At 43.4% G+C, this 17970-nt stretch overlaps 1 protein-coding gene across 1 annotated transcript in view; it reads left to right on the plus strand.

Annotated features, from left to right (window-relative positions):
* Nucleotides 1–17970, plus strand: part of SYN2 (synapsin II) — a 153712-nt gene that overhangs the window by 60608 nt on the left and 75134 nt on the right. The window contains exons 4-5 of the mRNA XM_048316162.1: nucleotides 1243–1399; nucleotides 15472–15561. Of these exons, the coding sequence (XP_048172119.1) occupies nucleotides 1243–1399; nucleotides 15472–15561 (247 nt within the window). The remainder of the gene's footprint in view (nucleotides 1–1242; nucleotides 1400–15471; nucleotides 15562–17970) is intronic.

Consider the following 17970-nt stretch of genomic DNA (forward strand, 5'->3'; position numbering starts at 1 on the left):
TCTTCCCTGGAAGTGTCCAAGGATGTGTTGGGTGGGTTTTGGAGCAACCTGGGACAGTGGAAGGTGTCCCTGCCTTCCACTAGAAAAGAAAATGAGCTTTAAAAGCTCCCTCCCAACCCAAACACTTCTATGATTCTGTGCTTTGAAATTTAAGAATCCAGCTAATCTACTTTGACTTCTGCATCCAGGCTGGGATCTCAGAGCTGCTAAAGCAATTTTACCATGGATTTTAATTGTTTTGTTTTTTGTTCTACCAGACTGAGACTTCCAAATCAATTTGTAATTTTCAGAGTGTCTCACTCCAGTACACAGCTTGTATTTGTTCAAGGCATGTAAATAATTTCACCAATTTACTATGCTAATTTAATTTACCCTGCAGTTATACCTCTTTTAGGAGCTTGAAATCTTCAAGCTGGTCAGGGTTTTTTTTCCCCTATAAAACTGGAATGCAGAAGAGACTCTTTCAACAGTCAAATTTAGGAGTGAATTGCCCTGTTCTGGAGGCTCTGCCCCGTTGTTTTGTGTTTTCTGTTTTCTATAACCTTCTCCAGTAACAAAATGTCAGGGTTGGAGTAAGGTGAAGATAGTGTCAGATTGTTGGCAAAGGTGCAGGGTGATAGGCAGGAAACCACAGAGAGCAGCAGGGGAAATGCTGATCAGATACCAGAGAGAAAACAGGGAAATGCAGTTGTAAGTTCAGAAATTCATCTTGACAAGTCTCTTGATCAAAAGTTCAGTTTCAGAATGGGATTCTCTCCATTATGGTCTGATTCCTTTTGCCAGCAGTGTGGTTGCTTCATCCCTTGCTGTCCTTAAAACAGCCTGACGAGAGTTGTGAAACAAAATTGTTCCCCAAAAGCCCAAGTCTGTGGCAGAGCCCTTTGCCTGCTTTAACTTTGCTTGGCACTGCTCAGAAGCTGGACAACACAAACTAAGGACATACCCAGAGGCTCTAATGTGATTTATCTTTCAGCAGGAAAACAACCTGAAATCCATGATAATGTCTCTCTCCTCTTAATGGAGCCCCATTATTGAGGGGATGCTGAACAGGTGGAGGATGATGCAGATTTTCACAAAGCCATCAAGGCTCTTTCCATCTTTTATCATTTCCCTTTGGTTTGGATGTTCTTCCAGCCCTTCCCTAGCCACCCACCAGCCACTTTTTCCCCTCCTGCCCATTTTGCTGTTGAAGGAGAACCAGTTTGCTGGTGGATTAGCAGCGCTGTGTCTGTTTCTTGGCAGGTCATTCCGGCCTGACTTCGTGCTGGTCCGGCAGCATTCCTACAGCATGGCCGAGAACGAGGACTTCCGTAACCTGATCATCGGCATGCAGTACGCCGGCATCCCCAGCGTCAACTCCCTCGAGTCCATCTACAACTTCTGTGACAAGCCCTGGGTGGTGAGTGCTGCACCTGGGAATCTCCTGGGCCCGGGAATTCTGCTGCTGCAAAGCCTTTCTTTAATTGCCTCTTTTGTTGCCCTTCGCGAACGTTGGTTATCCAGCTGCAAACCTCCCTCGCCGAGCGGTGGAATAGTGGAAGGGTTAAAAACCAAACTAAGACATTTAAATAATGGGGTTTTTTTTTTCCAAGAGCCAGTGTGGGGACAGAGAGGGAAAATCTTTGTAGTACAAATAGAGAAATAAGTGAGGCATCCAATGGAAAGGCTCCCCACTGCTTACACGCTTCCTCAAAGTGAGGAAAGAGTGTTCACAATTTGTCTGGGAAAAGCAAGCTGAGAATATTTCTCATATTTGTGGCTTTGAACATAATTTGAACAGGCTCTAGCCAGTGTTTTCCTCATTCCTGTGAAATTTTTGGGGCTATGCTTTAGCAAGGAAATCTGAAGCGACTCGTTTCCTCATTTGAAAGCCCTTTTCATAATCCTGTGCCTCTGGGGTAGCAGTTGGGCCTTTCAGTTACCCCTGAGCAGTGAGGTACCCTGGAGAGCTGCTGGTCTCTGCCACCTTCAGTGGAGAAGCCAGTGCAGTTTTTCTTGACATGCTTTGTAGAAATGGAGGTAGCATTTGGTGGTCCTTTTGGTTCATAAAGAACTAAACATGAGCAACAACAAGTTAAAATGTGGTGCTGTAAAAGGTGATGATCCACAGAGCAGTCACTGCTCCTACAGTTCCATTGTCCAAGAGCTAACACAACTTTTAAAAATCTCACTTCTTACAAATAGCCAAAACTTCATTTTTTTCCTCTGATAGCTGGGTAAGAAAAGAACAGTTGTCAATATTTTTGCCACTGCAGGGAAGTTTTACTGCAATACTTTGCATTGCCTTGAAGATGTTTATTTTTCAATACTCACTATGAGAATCCTTCCAAACAATTGTCAGCACTTTTTAGCATATACATCTTGCAGCTGATTTTATTATCCTTTTATGCTGCAGTAAACTGCTGCAGGGGGGGAATAAATAATTGATAGAGCATTTGCAGCTTCTCAGTACATACTGTACATTGCCAAATTCATTATCTTAGTGCATCACATCTTCCAGCTGTGTGGCATTTCCCAGTGCTTTGATTCACTGGGTGCAATAGAGCTGGGTGGGGAAGCAAAGCCAGGAGCATTTAGATGCAATAATGATGCAATAAAAAGTAAAGCAATAATTCCTCCTTACAGACTGCCATATCTGTGTTTATCACTGCCCTTCAGTGGGTCCTAGTGAGGAGTGTGGGCTTTTAGTGTGAGCACAGATAGAGTTTGTGTACAAACCTGGGGGTTTGTTTGGCTGCTTAACCTGGGATATCCTGCCTTGTGTTCTTGGGGGTGCTGGAGATGTAGAGACAACTGTGTATATCCCAGAGCATCATGAAATCCTTACCAGATTTAGGAAAGGAAAGCAGAGGAAGAACTCATGGGGCCAGGAGCTGGACTTCAATGGACCTTGTGGGTCCCTTCCAACTCAGGATATTCTGGAATTCTAGGAAGCCATTCCAACCCATTCCCTGAGGGTAAAAATCCATTAACCTTAGACTCAGCCAACTTCATGGCTGGTCAGATATTGCAGCAGAATCCAGGCACTGTTGGTTTTGCCAATATCATTGTCTGCCTTGTTTGGTTGGATCAATCCCTCATATGCTCCCTGCCTGGGTGAAATCCCTGCTGAAAATTGCTGTGGATGCCTGGGAATGCACTCCTCAGTCTGCTGCTGCCTGCTAAAATTAAGGGTTTGTGCTCCTACATGGCCATGGACATGCTGGGATTTCCCATCAATTCTCCCCCTCTTCACAGCATGGCAGGGATTTCTTCCTGCACAATCCCTTCGTCAGCACCAGTGACCTGATGTTCGTGTGAAAGCTCTCTCTATAAACATTGCAAGTGCAAAAGCCCCATGGAAAACTGGGAAGCAGAACGCTACATAAAGCCATGAGTAACAACCTTTACTAATTCACGAGAAATAGATTGACTTTCCTGCAGGTAAAATTTGGAGTGGCAGAAGGGAATTACAACTTTGATAACGGCAGGGAAGAAAAAGGGGGTGTGCAATGGAATGGGCCTTAAAAGGATGGGAAATTATTGAGCTAGCCACAGGCAATCAATCTTCCTTACATCAGAGCAAAATTAGGAGTAGTATAGAACTGCTAGGAGGGGAAGTAGGGGAAGTGAGAGTCGTTATAAAAGGGCTCTCAAACAAAATGGGAGTTAGAACTCAACATCCAAGATCTTTGTGGTTTAAATGACTGCTCTTCACAGTGCCAGGTGTTTGGTGTTTTTGGAACACACAGCTCCAGATGTACAACTGCTTTTCAGCTCGGGGGGCAGATTCACACTCTGTGCCACAAACTGCAGCACCTGCCCTTGATTTTCCAGGAAAGATCTTTTTGTACTTTGGCTTTCTGTGCCTTTGCCAATAGACAGTGAACAAATGTGTATTTGATCTGAGGTGTATTACTGAAAGGTGGGGTGTGGTGGGATGATTGCCAGGAACATACTGAGAGCAGGTCTTAAACCTCATGTTCTCTGGTGTCAGGGCATGCACAGCTCCTCCAAATTCGCAGCAGAAGTTCAGAGCACTGTGAGGAGCTGGGCTGCGAGCAACCAGGGGGAAGAAAATGTTGGAATGAGTGTATGTGGTGAGATGTTTGTGTACTGAAACATGTTCAGGGCTTGGGGTTGTTACAGGGCTCAGGTTATTTCTCTTCTGTGATAACACTTAGCACTTAGCTCATGGAAAATTCATGGCCCTGGCTCGGGATGGGTTTCACTTAAATGCTAGTGAGAGTGTCAGAAAGCTGGGGGGAAAGCATGAGTTTTATAAATAAAGACTAAGTTCTTTATTGCTGAGCTCATGCAGAGCTGTGGAGGGACCGTTTTAAGGTTCATGCCCTCGTTGAAGAATTATTATTAAAACATTAGAATGTTTCAGGGCAGGGTTGTGCTGCAAAGGAACAGTCTTGGGCATGACATGTCGCACTAAAATGAGACTTTAAATTTTACCTGGCTCAATTTACAGCTACACTGAGTTAAGGGGAGGCAAAAACATCCACTGTCCTTGTAGGATTCCCAATCCACCTCACAGTTTTACTCTTGCCTAATGGGGCGTGGATCCTGCTGCAAAGCATTTATGAAAAGAAAAAGTAAAGATAAAAAAAAAGAGCACAATTAATTCTCCAAACTTAATATTTGATATTATTTAAATTATCTGTTTTCCTTTAGAAAATGTCATTCAGGAAATAAGGGAGGCTTAGGAGCTTGTGTGCAAACTTTCTCATAATGCATGATGTCATTGTCTCTGGAGGGATTTAAGGCTTAAGTTCCACGTAGATGTGGAACTTAAGGACAAGGATGAGTGGTGGACTTAGAAGTTCATGGTTAGTGCCTGGTCTTGGTGATCCTAGAGGGCTTTCCCAACCTAAATGGTTCTGTGGTTCTATGTAGGTGAATGAAGGAGTAATTGCAGAGGCCAGAAGGAACAGGAAAATGTGATGATGATATCAGTGCTTGCAGCATTAGGTAAAATCTCATTATTTAGACTAGGGAAATAATACTTTAAAAACCCCAGCAAAACAACATGTATTAAAAAAATACATAACATGATTTTCCAGTGTCCTGGGACGAAGTTTTTGAAAAGTTCTTCTGCCCTGCATGCATCCCTTTGCATGCTTGTAATGACTGATGTGAAACTTGCATGCTGAAGGGTTTCCTTCAATTGAACCCTGCTGGATTTTAGCTTCAGCTGCAAATATTGGTGACAGGGGCGCAGCTTTTTTGGAACACCCCAGCTTATTCTCTGCTCACCTCACTGTGTCCAGCAGCTTGCTGGTAAGTGGAGTCAGGCAGGGAGGTGGAGTTGAGTGACACCAAACAGGCAAACTGATTTCATTGTCAGGGGCTGCAAGGTTCAATGCCCACGGCTGCTGCAGATAGAATATAGGGTTGGGGTTTATTTCAGTTAAACCTGACTCTAATGTGATAATTGCAGGCATTACAGGGGCTGGATTGGTACTTCCAGGTTCTTTCTGACACTGATAAACATTTCAGCCCTGCAGAGACTCCAGAATTGCTGCACTTGTGTAGAGCAGCTGTACATGACTGAGGAGGAAGAAAACCCTCACAAAATCCTACCCATAAGTGCAGTTCTGGTTCCTTCAGTGCAGAGGAAAAGCATCCCAGCCCCTGCAGCTGGCTGCACATCTGTTCTCCTGGGAGCATGTGTGTGTGCCTTGGGAGGCTGCAGGGCTGGTCTGGAGGCTTCAAGGATCTGCTGATGCCTTAATCACACATTCACTCTGCGTAAGGAGGGGGCACAACCTATAATGACCCTCAGTTGTGAACACTGTGACCCCCTTTAGCTGTTGCCAGGGTGGTGGAAGGGTCTGTACTTAGCTGGAAGTACGGAGGGAGGGAATCCCAGAGGGATTTGGGACGCCCACATGTGCTGAGCTCGGGCAGAGCTGTCCCAGGCTGTGGAGAGGCAGCTGAGCTGGCTCTGCAGGGATGGGAGCTGGTGCTGAGCAGCTTGGCCCCAGGCAAAGGGCAGTGCTGGCACAGGGACACTCTGCTCCCTCGCTCCAGGGATGTGGGAACAGAGGAACCAGCGAGGAAGGGTTTCCTGGGCCAAAGCTGGCAGAGACACCTGTGGGTTTGTGAAGAAAGCTGAAAGGTCCTGGTGTTTTTCACACAGAGCTCCAGATGGGAACCCATCTTGTGCTGAAACATCTTCAGATGTCACACTCTGCTCCATTGCAGGAATTTATTGTTATTAGGGCTTTTAAATGTTAGAGAAGTGACACAGACACTTTGTCATGCCAGAACTTCTTTCCTCGCTCACCCGCAGCCATTCTGAGGGAAGGCTGGGTATGGCTCTTCCTTTTGTCAGGCTTTGGGAGTATTGTAAATCTTACGGTTGTTGTTTGTTTCTTCTCCTACACTTCGGGAGTAGACAGCCAAATATTTTTTTTCAAGTTTGTTGATATTTTCCTTACTTTGCTCCTCTTGCCAAGCTTACACAATTCTGTGACTTCATGTGCCGTGTTCTGCTTTGCATTTCTTTTTGCAGATGCTCTTCTACTTATCTTTCTTCATCTTTCCACTCCAACTGGACATTTAACTTCTCTGTTTTTACCTTGCTTTCTTGGAAGGTCTGTTTTAGCTGCCCTTTCTTGCTGTTTGATGGGTTCTAGTGCTCTTCCCCACCTTGTTTTCTCCTCCGTGTGTTGCTGCTCCAAGTTGGTCTCTTGTGCTTTTTCCACTCCCAGTTATACTTAAATAATCTTGAGCAACAGATTGGGGCACTGGCAGGACATTTGTCGGGACTCTGCAGGGAGGAGCAGAAAAAAAGAGATGAGCTCTGCTCCTTCCAGCTTCCTGTTGACACAAATTATTGAAGCTATGCTAATGGGAGACACAACCACGCAGAGGAGATTCAATTTTGTGTCAAAGCATCTTCTGGAGAGTGAAAAACAAACGGAATGAATGTGTGCAAGAAGAGAAGCATTTTGAAAAGCTACTTGCTGTAAATCTGGGAGATTTTCAGTGCTATTGCCTGTCGGGTTTAAAGAAAGAAATTCTCAATGTTTGTTTCACTATAAGAAAATCCTGTGCTCGTTACCAAAAGTCAGATTTGTGCAATAATGCTGAGCAATGGGATAGAATTTGGCTGGTTATTGCTCTCTTTTATGTGCTAGAGGGGATCTTTTTAAAGGTCAAGGCTGGAGAATGCTTACCTGCAATCTGGTTTCAGCTCAGATGGGGAAGACATTTAGGGATGCTCACATTCCAGTCTGCCATCACGATAAATGTTAGAAACACTGAGATGTGTTTTAGTCAGTTTTATGTATTTCATTTGATCAAACCTGGAGCCAGCACTGAACTTTCTTGTTTCAACCACTCTGGCAAGATGGATCTCACTGGCAGGTACAGGCAGGGCAGCCAGAGGTGTGCAGTGGCCTTTTCCTGCCCTTTCACTTCAGGAAGTTGCTGAAGTTCCTTTCCCTGCCCCCAGCACTGGACCAGGAGCTGCCTTCTCTCCCAAGCAGGGCAGAGCTGCTTCCTGAGGCACTGGACACCAGGACCTGGGTGGCAGGGCTTGAGCAGCCTCATGTGATGATGTGTGGCAATCTCTGTATCAAATTCCATGTGCTTGACAGCAAATATTTGCATCAGTGGCCAGTTTTGTGCCCTTGATTCCTATGAAGGGTATTGGATTTACAGAAGGGTGTTGGTTTTACAGATTTCAAGTGAAAGCAGAGGTCTGTGTACCTCCAGGGCAGCCAGAGAACAAACAAACAGGTGCTTTTCCTCTGAGCAGAGCTTTCTTAGGAATAAACAACCTGCAGTTTAATGCTCTGACAGCCAGGAAGGGTTTTGGCCACTTTGCCCAGTCTGCCACTTAAAGCAAAACACATTGATGGATTTGTAGTGCAAGAGCTGAAAGTGAATTCACAAGACTGTGTCAGAAGGAGAGTGAAAACATTGTAAGCTTTTTGGTCAAAAGCCAATTTAATACGAGGTTTGAACATTGAACTGGAGCAAAATTCGTAATTGTAAGTTTAAATGCATAACCAGAAATCTAAATAAATTAAACCTAGTAGTGTATTTGCTCTTTGCACCTCTTTATAGGGCTGGTTTAGTTTAATCTAGTCTTGGAATAGGAAGGGAATATTCCAGCCTTCCTTACTGATTTTGCTTTCCTAAATTAAGTAAGCTCACTTGAAATTCCTGTAAAAAGAAAAAAAAAAAAAAAAAGAAGAGATCCTTAAATAATAAATAAATCTCAGTGAGGTGATGATTTTTCTGTTCCATACAGCCATTAATTCTCTCAGCTCTGTATTTATCAATCCTTGCTTGCACTCTCAAGTACTTTATATATAAACTGAGTATGTGAATATTTTGCTTTACCAGCATTTATGGCAATCAGGACAATTTAATGCAAAAGCAGACTCAGATTTTTTGACAGCATTCCTGAATTTTGTGGTGGGTTGTTGCCACTTTGCCCTGTTCTCCTCTACACTAAAAAGCAGCAGTGGGAGCTCTTGACATCCATTACAGACTTTCACTGCCCTGAACATTTCTAGTGGCAGAAAATTCAAACAGACTTTTAACTGTTTCTTACCTTCTAGTGACAGAAACTGTATTCAAATAGAGGCTGTAGAGTTAATATTCAGAACAGGACTGTAAAGCTGTGGCTCATGTCCTTTGCATTGTCTGCTGGTCCTGCTACAGTAGAGAAACCCTCTTTTGAGCTTGGTTAAGGCAAATGTCCCTAGCTGGAGGCCAGATTATGGAAATTAAGTTTGATTTCTTGTGCAATCTTAATATGTAATTAAAAAGGAAACCTGTGTGTTATATTCCCTATTAAATTATCTTAGAAAATCATTTTTTCAGTTAAAATCGAGGTTATATCTGCTTCTTTGGTGTGTGGCTGTGGCGGCTCAGAGCTGAAGAGAATCAGGGGGGATGAGACTCCCCTTCCTGCCTTGGAATCTATCACCCATCCAGGAAAATCCTTCCTGCTGTGATGGCTCCACCAGGGCAATCCCCACTCCATCCTCTCCCTCTCCTCCAGTGCAGTTCCCCCACATTATCACCACGGCTCCCACCAGCGCTGCCATTGCCCTCTGACATTCCTGGGTGTTCCACTGCTGTCCTTAGCTCCTGCTCCCTCTGAGATGGATGAAAGGTGTGCTTGTCCTGGTTTCTTTTTGGGGTGTGTTGGGTATCAGCCACCCCGAGGAGTCCTCTGGCATTCCGTGCTGGGCCCAGCAGAGGATGGCTGGTGGTGTCTGAGGAATGGCATTGCATCCTGGAAATCCACCCTGGAAACCCACCCTGGAAACCCACCCTGGAAACCCACCCTGGAAACCCACCCTGGAAATCCACCATGGAAACCCACCACAGAAATCCACCCTGGAAATCCACCCTGGAAAACCACCATGGAAACCCACCCTGGAAACCCACCCTGGAAATCCACCATGGAAACCCACCACAGAAATCCACCCTGGAAATCCACCCTGGAAAACCACCATGGAAACCCACCCTGGAAATCCACCATGGAAATCCACCCTGGAAATCCACCATGGAAACCCACCCTGGAAAACCACCATGGAAACCCACCCTGGAAACCCACCCTGGAAATCCACCATGGAAACCCACCCTGGAAAACCACCATGGAAACCCACCCTGGAAACCCACCACAGAAATCCACCCTGGAAATCCACCCTGGAAAACCACCATGGAAACCCACCCTGGAAACCCACCACGGAAATCCACCATGGAAATCCACCCTGGAAACCCACCATGGAAACCCACCCTGGAAACCCACCACGGAAATCCACCCTGGAAATCCACCCTGGAAATCCACCCTGGAAAACCACCATGGAAATCCACCATGGAAATCCACCCTGGAAATCCATCCTGGAAATCCACCACAGAAACCCACCCTGGAAACCCACCATGGAAACCCACCATGAAAATCCACCTTGGAAATCCACCCTGGAAATCCACCTCGGAAATCCTCCACTGATTTCTTCCTCCACAAGCTTCGTTGAACTCAGTATTTTTATGGAAACCTCCTATTTGAACTGGACCTCATCTCTAAAAAACCCCACAAACAGGGAAGTCTCCTTCTGTTGCAGTGAGCCCCAAACCCTTCTGAGAAGTGCTTAAGCACAAGGCCAAGTCCCATCAAAATAAACAAGAGCACCAATGTTTCCCTGGTCAGAACACTGAACTCCCTGTTCCCAGAACAGTGGAATAAAGTGCATTTTCTCACTGCTGGAAGAGCATCCAGGAAGGAGTCCCCAGAGCCTCTCACTTCCATAAACTTCTTTTTTCCTTCTGTAACTTTTCATTCTGAAACAAAGAGCTCCAGAAGGCCTCTCGACCTAGGCCTCATGGTATTACCTTTTGCTAATTCTTTAGTACCAGGCATGTCTTGATCTGTGTTCTACCCTTCTATGACCATAGGCTGTTTTCCTTCATTTTAATCTGCGTGTCCTCCTTAAATCTCGCTTTCCTCACTGTTTACACAATTTGTCAGTGCCTCTTCCACCAGCCAAGGTGTCTCTCCTTGCCAGATGCCTTCTTACCCAACCCTGCAAGCCAGGAGATGTTTTTGTGTCTCTGACTGTGACCCTTTTCTGGTTCTTTGGGATTTTTTTAGTCCTGTTTTTCCAACTGTTGTAGAAAACTTCTTTTTTCTCTCATGGATGCACTCTGGTAATTTGTAAGCCAGTTCACGCAGTTCTTCCAAGGCCATGAGGTTTTTATTTAAGGCTTTTTTTTTTTTTTTTTTCATCCTGTAGAAGCTCTTAATGGTTTGTATCTCATCATCTGTGCTTCTAATGTGAAAATATTCCAGCAGTTAATTACAGCAGTGATTAGCAGCAGCAGAGCTGTGCCTCTCAGATTGCAGTTCTCATGCTGCAGGGGAGGGGCAGGAGCCAAGAAATGCCCTTGGAAATTCTGGATAGCTGGAGCAGACAGCCCAAATCCCTCTGGGAAGGGTCAGCTCAACCCACAGGGGCTGAGCAGCTCCATCTCAGGAGGTGCAGCAAGAACCCCAGAGGGCGAGGAGGGAGCTGAAGGCATGGAGGTATCAAGTAGCAAATCAAATGTGTGTGAAGTCAGCCTTCTGGAAAAGTCTTCAATGTTTGCTAAAGGGTAAGAGAAGAAATGTTGACCAATCTCAACAGAGAAGCACATGGAGAGCACAAAAAGGGTCACACAGATGCTTCCCAGCTAATAATAATATTAAAAATACAGTCATGTAATATGAAAATACACTACAGGCACCATGTCTAAAATGCAGATATAGAGAAAAACCTTGGCCAAAATTAATTGACTCCCACAGAGTCCATGTGTCAAATGTATCCTTCCAGCCCCTTCCACACAGCTGCCTTGTTCCTTCTCCCTCTGAAGGATCTCCAATGTGTGTGTCTCAATTTGTTGGCCTGCAAGGACCCCTGTTACGTTTGTGCTTTTGAACATCTCTTACTCTCACAAGGTCATCCAGCCTTTATGGCATGACCAGCCCCATTTCTGAGCCTCAGCCTGACAATGGACATTTCAGCCTGAAAAGAGACATTTCAGCCTAAAAATGGACTTCAGGACATTTTTCCTGGTGCCATCTGGAGGGGATGAAGCAGTCAGTGTGTCATTTTCTTTGTTAATTCCCTATAACAGAGCTGTAACATGACCAGCCCATAATGCAGATCAACTCCAGTTTCAGCTTCACAAACCCTCCAGGGGCCCTGTGCAGAGCACTGTAGGGCAAAGGGACCTTTCCAATGTGTATTGAAAGGGAAAATCCCATTGCAGAGACCCCATCCCTGGTGAATGCTGAGATCACATTAGAAACGTAGAAAATTTTACTTCAGGAATTGCAGCCACAAGTTCTGATACCCATTAATGCATTTGGGAGGAGGCAGGTTTATAGCTGGACATCCAGAGGTAAACTGGTATTTCATGGAATTTCTTCACCCTTAAGATGAGCCCACACCTCAGAGCAGCCAGAGATAAGTTAAATCTCAGCTAAAAGTGATGTTTTTTTATGACAGACAGATTCAAGAAGTGTTCACCCATCCAAGTTTTCCCATTTCTCTACTCCTAGAGAACGCCAGCTCCTCTGGGTGGGTGTAAAAGACTATCCAGAGAATTTGGGGATTGTTTTAGTCGTTCCCATGAAGCACTAGATGAGCAGCTAGAATTCTCCTACTGCCAGCAGGAGCAAACCTCAACTTGTAAAGAGAACAGGTAACAAACCCTCAAAAAAAGGGAAATCTCTGACAGAGAGGGTTCAGTAAAGTCCATAGCCATGGGGTCCTGCCTGAACAGGGAACAGGCAAACAGGATGCAGTTCCTTGAGTTAAAATCCTACTCACCACACCAGGAAATTCCCCAGTGGAATGGGCAGTGCTACACATCCTCCAGCCTGGCAAGAGGGATTAGCAGCTTTCCAGAATTAAGGGTAGCACCATCTGCAGTCATTAGTTTTAAATATCATATCTGATTATCTTCGAGGGAGAAGTTGATGTGGTTTGTTTAGGAACAAATCCGAGCCTCTCAGAGATGGCATGCATGTAATTAAGCACATTTTAACTCCTCGAGAGTGATAAGCAAAGTAATTATCCAACTCTTTATGAAGATAGCAAAGGGATTTTTGGTAACTCCTGCTTGGTTACAGCGTGATCTGTGCAGCCAAATTTAGAGTTCCAGTCTTGAGGTGAGGAAACCCCAGAATGATTTGATATGAAATCAAGGGGCATAAGTTCCTTTTTGACTAAATATTTATTCTCTGTGTCACACCTTGTTGGAGAGGAGGAAAAGCACAGCAGTCACCGTCCTGTTCTGTTATGGAGGAACAATCCATAGGCTGGGTGTGGAAGCATTTTATCCTGCCTAGAAAACAATTGACATTGCAATGAATGCTACAAAACCCAACGATTTTCCTCTTAAAATAATAATCTGCAAACTGTAAACACACATACCTGAGGATATCCCTCTCTGAGCTGAAAATAAGATGCATAATTGGAAAATGAGAGGTAAATTCAGCTTGCTAAACTAAGAACCTTTTTCCACTTCCTTTGATTTTTCTTAAGATGTAAAGAAGACTTCTGCTGAAATACTGAGCTCTATGAGTTGGGGGGTTTTTAGATGATTATGGAATTTGATATCCATATAAAATACTTATTAGTATTAGGCTCTATTAGTACTTTCTATTTCATGAACATCCCATGTTTGTAAACGCTCAGAATTGGATTAGATAATTCAGTATTTTATCATCTAAAAAGATGATGCTCCTGCCCAGGACTGGTGTTCATTTGCTTCAGCTGCTGAAAAGGAAAATATAAAAATATATAATCCAGATCCCACCTAAAAAATGATAGAAGGTCATTAAAATGTAAATTAAATTCCTCTTTATAAATAGCAATTTATAAAGTAGCAATCAGGGAAAATAAGAAATATTTATGGCTGTTTATGGATATACAATTAGAATGCTGAAATTTTATAAGAGTTGGGGCTGAATTTATCAGGTTGCTCTTTGGGGGAGAAATGATTGACAAGAGATTCTCAGATTGTAGACACGGAGGTGAGGCAGCATCTCAGCAGGGTAAAGGATAAATCATTCCCCATCTGTGGGAATTTGAGAGATTTCTCTCCTTTGCCTCACAAATGGAAACCTACCTCCTTTTCCCACCTGCTATCTCCTAGCTTAATTACTGGATTAGAGGATATTTTGGAATGATACACGTCTGTTATCTGTGGCTGATACTATTTTATTTTAATTAAAATACGATTTTATTTTAATTAACTATATTATTTTAATTAACTATCTTTATTAACTATTAATTAACTATATTAACTATTTAATTAACTATATTATTTTATTTTAATTTAAAAAGAATCTTTCTTACCTCTTGCATCAACACCACAATCCCTACAAAAAATGCCAGTTTCTTACTGTCTTCTGCTCCCTTTCAGTGAAAGCGGAAAAGAAAGTAAGGAAAGAATCACAGGAAATACAATCAGATGATTTTTTTTTTTTTCCATTGGAGGCTTTTACTTAAAGATAGGTAAATAGATTTATTTTAACCCAACAATTATTTGGCAAGAATCATGTATTTAATAGTAAGTATTTTCTTGTGGAATTTGGAATTTGGCTCTTGGATCAGAACAAAAATAACGAGTAAGTTGTCAGGAATCCTATTCCCAAACCACCTTATTTTGGTAGCTGTGATAATATTTCCTTTCCTTGAGGCCTGATTTGCACAGCACACAACCCAACTACAATTTCTTAGGCTTTTGGTGAAGACTACTCATCATTAAGGTATTTTCCACTGGCCTTCCAAATTTAAAGATGTATTTTACCAAACCTAAGTAAACACCACTAAATTAAACAAGTCCTCTCTGCCAGCTGGAAATGCAAGCAAAGCTTTCATGGGTTTTTTTCCCCTTTAAACAGTTTTTGCTCTCCCTGCCCCCTGAGCCTCTTCTCAGAGTAAGTATTTTATCTGCATTATGGACAGAGTTCTATTGTTCTGTGCTTTTTGTGCTGTTTGCAACCAGCAAATCCCACTATTCAAAGTGTTGTGCTGAGTTGTTTATGTCCCGTGTTGGCATCACGACAATTGAACACATCACAGGCACGGCCGAGCCAGAGCTTTGGAGTCCTGGAACAGTGAGCTTTGGCTGCCAGAGCCCTCCTGCTCCCTGGAAACCTCAGCCCAGGCTCAGGAGTGATTTAGTTTTCCAACTGTTACCAGAGGAGAGTTTATCTGCTCAGTAAAGAGAAAGAACAGCCCCAAACCCATCTCTATTTAATAAAGAATTCTCTTGTTTTGCATGTAAATGTTGTTCAGCGTAAAGCTGCTGCAGTCCAGAGTGCAGGTAGGCAGGAGCATTGATAGACTATCAGCATATTATATAAAAAACACAAATAGAAATGGCATTATATGGAGCAGTTGAAATCATCCCCACCCTTGGTGGTGGTGCAAGGATGGCCATGTGGGAACGGCCCGTGGCTGCAGCCTGGGAGATGGAACTTCTCCAGTTTGTTTCTCACCCGACCTGTTAACGTGACACAGTTGCTTTTATCTCTTTGCCAACACTGCAAAATCAATGTCAGGGAGGTGGCAGCCACTAAATGAATGATAAATGCCTGGTCTTTAGGTTCAAGATGATAGAAAAGATGAAATTATGATGATTTTATTGTCACAGAATCGTCTTAAAACATACAGACAATGAGATATCTGAAATCCAGTATTCCCATGTATTTCATTTTCTCTACCTGTGGGGGATTAACTTTTCAAGGTGTTTTTCTGTGTTGATCTTCACATGAAGCCACAGCTTGGGTGGATTAAAAAGGTGTGTGAGGAGGAGGAGAGAGGCTGTGTGGGCTGTGCCCCTGGATCCACCGAGTTTATGAAACACCCAAGAGAAGAAGCAAAATGTCAGTATGAGCTCATGTGGGCACGATGAGGTTCCTCTCCTAAGCTTTCTGTTTTGTTCTGCTTTGTTTTGCAGTTTGCCCAGCTGGTGTCTGTCTACAAAACTTTGGGCCCAGAGAAGTTCCCTCTAATTGAGCAGACGTTCTACCCAAATCACAAGGAGATGGTAGGTGCAAACAGCAGTGCTAAATCTGCTTTCTGTGACTGTAAAACAGGGACTGTCACAAACAATTCCTTTTTCCCCATTTACTGTCTATTCCAAAAGCCATTTTGGCAGCTTTTGGAGAGGTGGGACTGGGTGACCACTTGAAAGCACTGTGATGGTGAGCTGGAGGGTGCTCAGATGGAAAGGTGGCCATTTTTCAGCTGCCCAAATTCAGATCTCAGAGAGATTAAATGGTTACAAGGACACTGAACAACTGTTAAAGTGCAAGAGTCACCTTCATGGTTTGTTTTGCCCCCAGTCCTTCCTGGTGTGTTCAGAGTGTTTCCTGTCTTTGGAGATGATGCACTGGTCACTGCAGAGCTCTGAACTCAGCCAGAATCAGGGTGGTTGTGACTGGTGATCTTCGGGTAGCTGAGCTAACACTGATTCTCAGTGCTTTACAGACATGAAAGTACCACAGATGAACCTGTCAGAGTCCAAGGAGCAGCTGGATGATGCTTTTAGGCTATGGTTTAGTTTTAGGCAGCAGTGAGGAGCAGGGAGTGGGACATGATGACCCTTATGGGATCCTTCCAACTTGAGACTGGCTATGATTTATTGAAAAAGCAGGTCTTTGGGGTGCATTGCTAAACTGCAGTACACAGAAACAAAGAACATTTCATTTTGGGGCAAGAACTAATGTGTCAGACTTGTAAGTTTATATGGTGTATTCTTCTGAGGTCAGCAACTGTGTGAGTGGTTTTCCCTACCTACATTCCTCTACATTGCTCGTTAAAGTCTGAACTAATAAGTTATTTCTCTTTTGTTTGAACTTCTGAATGTTTTTCTCCACAGTCATGTAATTTTTTTTCACATATTTCTATGGTAATGAATGTTAATCCAGAGAAAATGAATATGTTTGGGTGCTGCATTGCCGCTCAGAACGGCTGCAGTAGCTGCCTGTGATGACACTCATTTGTTTGGTTTTATTCCTTCTGATGAAGGTTTTTGGAACTTGGTGGCTTGGGAAATAATCAGGCAATGTGATACGAGATAACATTTTGTTTGAATTCCTAGAGTGGGTTGTAAGATGATCTGGAAATCAGAGTCTTCTCATGCTGCACTGAAACCGTATCATTTTGTTTTGTTCTGGGTTTTCAACACTTTATCAACAGCTGGCCTCATTTGCATGTGTTGATGCAGAATTTGGCCATTAATTGGCAGTTTAAAATATATTTTTTTGAGTTCCTCTTGCCTTTGCTCCTTCCCTTTTTATTCTTCAAATGGGAACCTGGAGCTGTCCCCACCCTCCAGTGCAAACCAGCTCAGGGGGGACGTGGGGAGAGGGAGAAAGCCCCAGATCTCTGGGAGCTGAGGGCCAGCTGTGCGTGCCAGAGGTGCTCCTTCCACCCTCTGCTGATCGTTTCTGCCAAGGCTTTGGGCAATAAAAGGTAAATAAACAAAGATGCCACTGCTTTGTGTAAAAATGGAGCTGCTTTAATGAAACACTTTTTGAAACAGAAACATTCATCCCAGACTGATTACACAGAACGCTGGGAGGCTTTTGAACTCAGTGCTAGTTGAGTCATATCTACAGCCTTTCCCTCAGTAATTAGTTCCCTTTATTTCACTGCATTCCCGCCTCTTCTGTTCTCTGCCGTGGCCAAAACAACACGGCTTTTTCAACATAATTGCTGAACAATTTAATTAAAACTTCACTGGAACGTTGAGGAAACACCAGCAATATTCCAGGTGGTTTTTTTTCCTCCCCTGTTCACCTGTACAATCTCCCTTCTCTCTTCTTTTCTTTCTACTCTTATCAAAAGTCATGTGAGTCATTTCCATCTTAAAATCAAACATTGTGCCAGGCTGCATTTCTGCTCTACCCTCTCATGTAATGCATGCACAGTTTCAAGAAGTAAAAAGAAAGTGGTGTTAAAATAACCTGCTATTGATAATATATCACTGCCACTACAGAAGATCTCCTGATAGGAAAATAACATATTCAGAATGCCACGCTGCAATCAAGCCTTTTCAGAATCTTCCTCAAGGAAAATAAAATCTCATTCTGAAAGGGGTTTTTGTAAAGCTTTTCTTGCCACATTTATTGATATGAGGGAAAAAATTAACTTTTGCACCATCCATTGTGGGAAGTTTGGGCAGATTTATGCTTGGCCAGAAATCAAAGTAGACAGACACTAATTGTGAAACACCTCATGTGGGATATTTTATGGCAGGACAAATAGAAAATGTTTTTAAAACTAATTGTGGCATGCAATTTGTATTACAATCTGTCCATAAATATCAGAGAAAGCATTTATTTGTGCAAGGTGCACAGAGAAGGCAACCTGGGCTGGGTGAGTTGAGTTTAAGGTCTGGTTACTGTAAAACTGAAATAGAAACAGAGCTCTGGTGAGTTGAAAAGCAGAA

This window comes from Corvus hawaiiensis, chromosome 11, assembly GCF_020740725.1.
Source record: "Corvus hawaiiensis isolate bCorHaw1 chromosome 11, bCorHaw1.pri.cur, whole genome shotgun sequence".
NCBI lineage: Eukaryota > Metazoa > Chordata > Aves > Passeriformes > Corvidae > Corvus > Corvus hawaiiensis.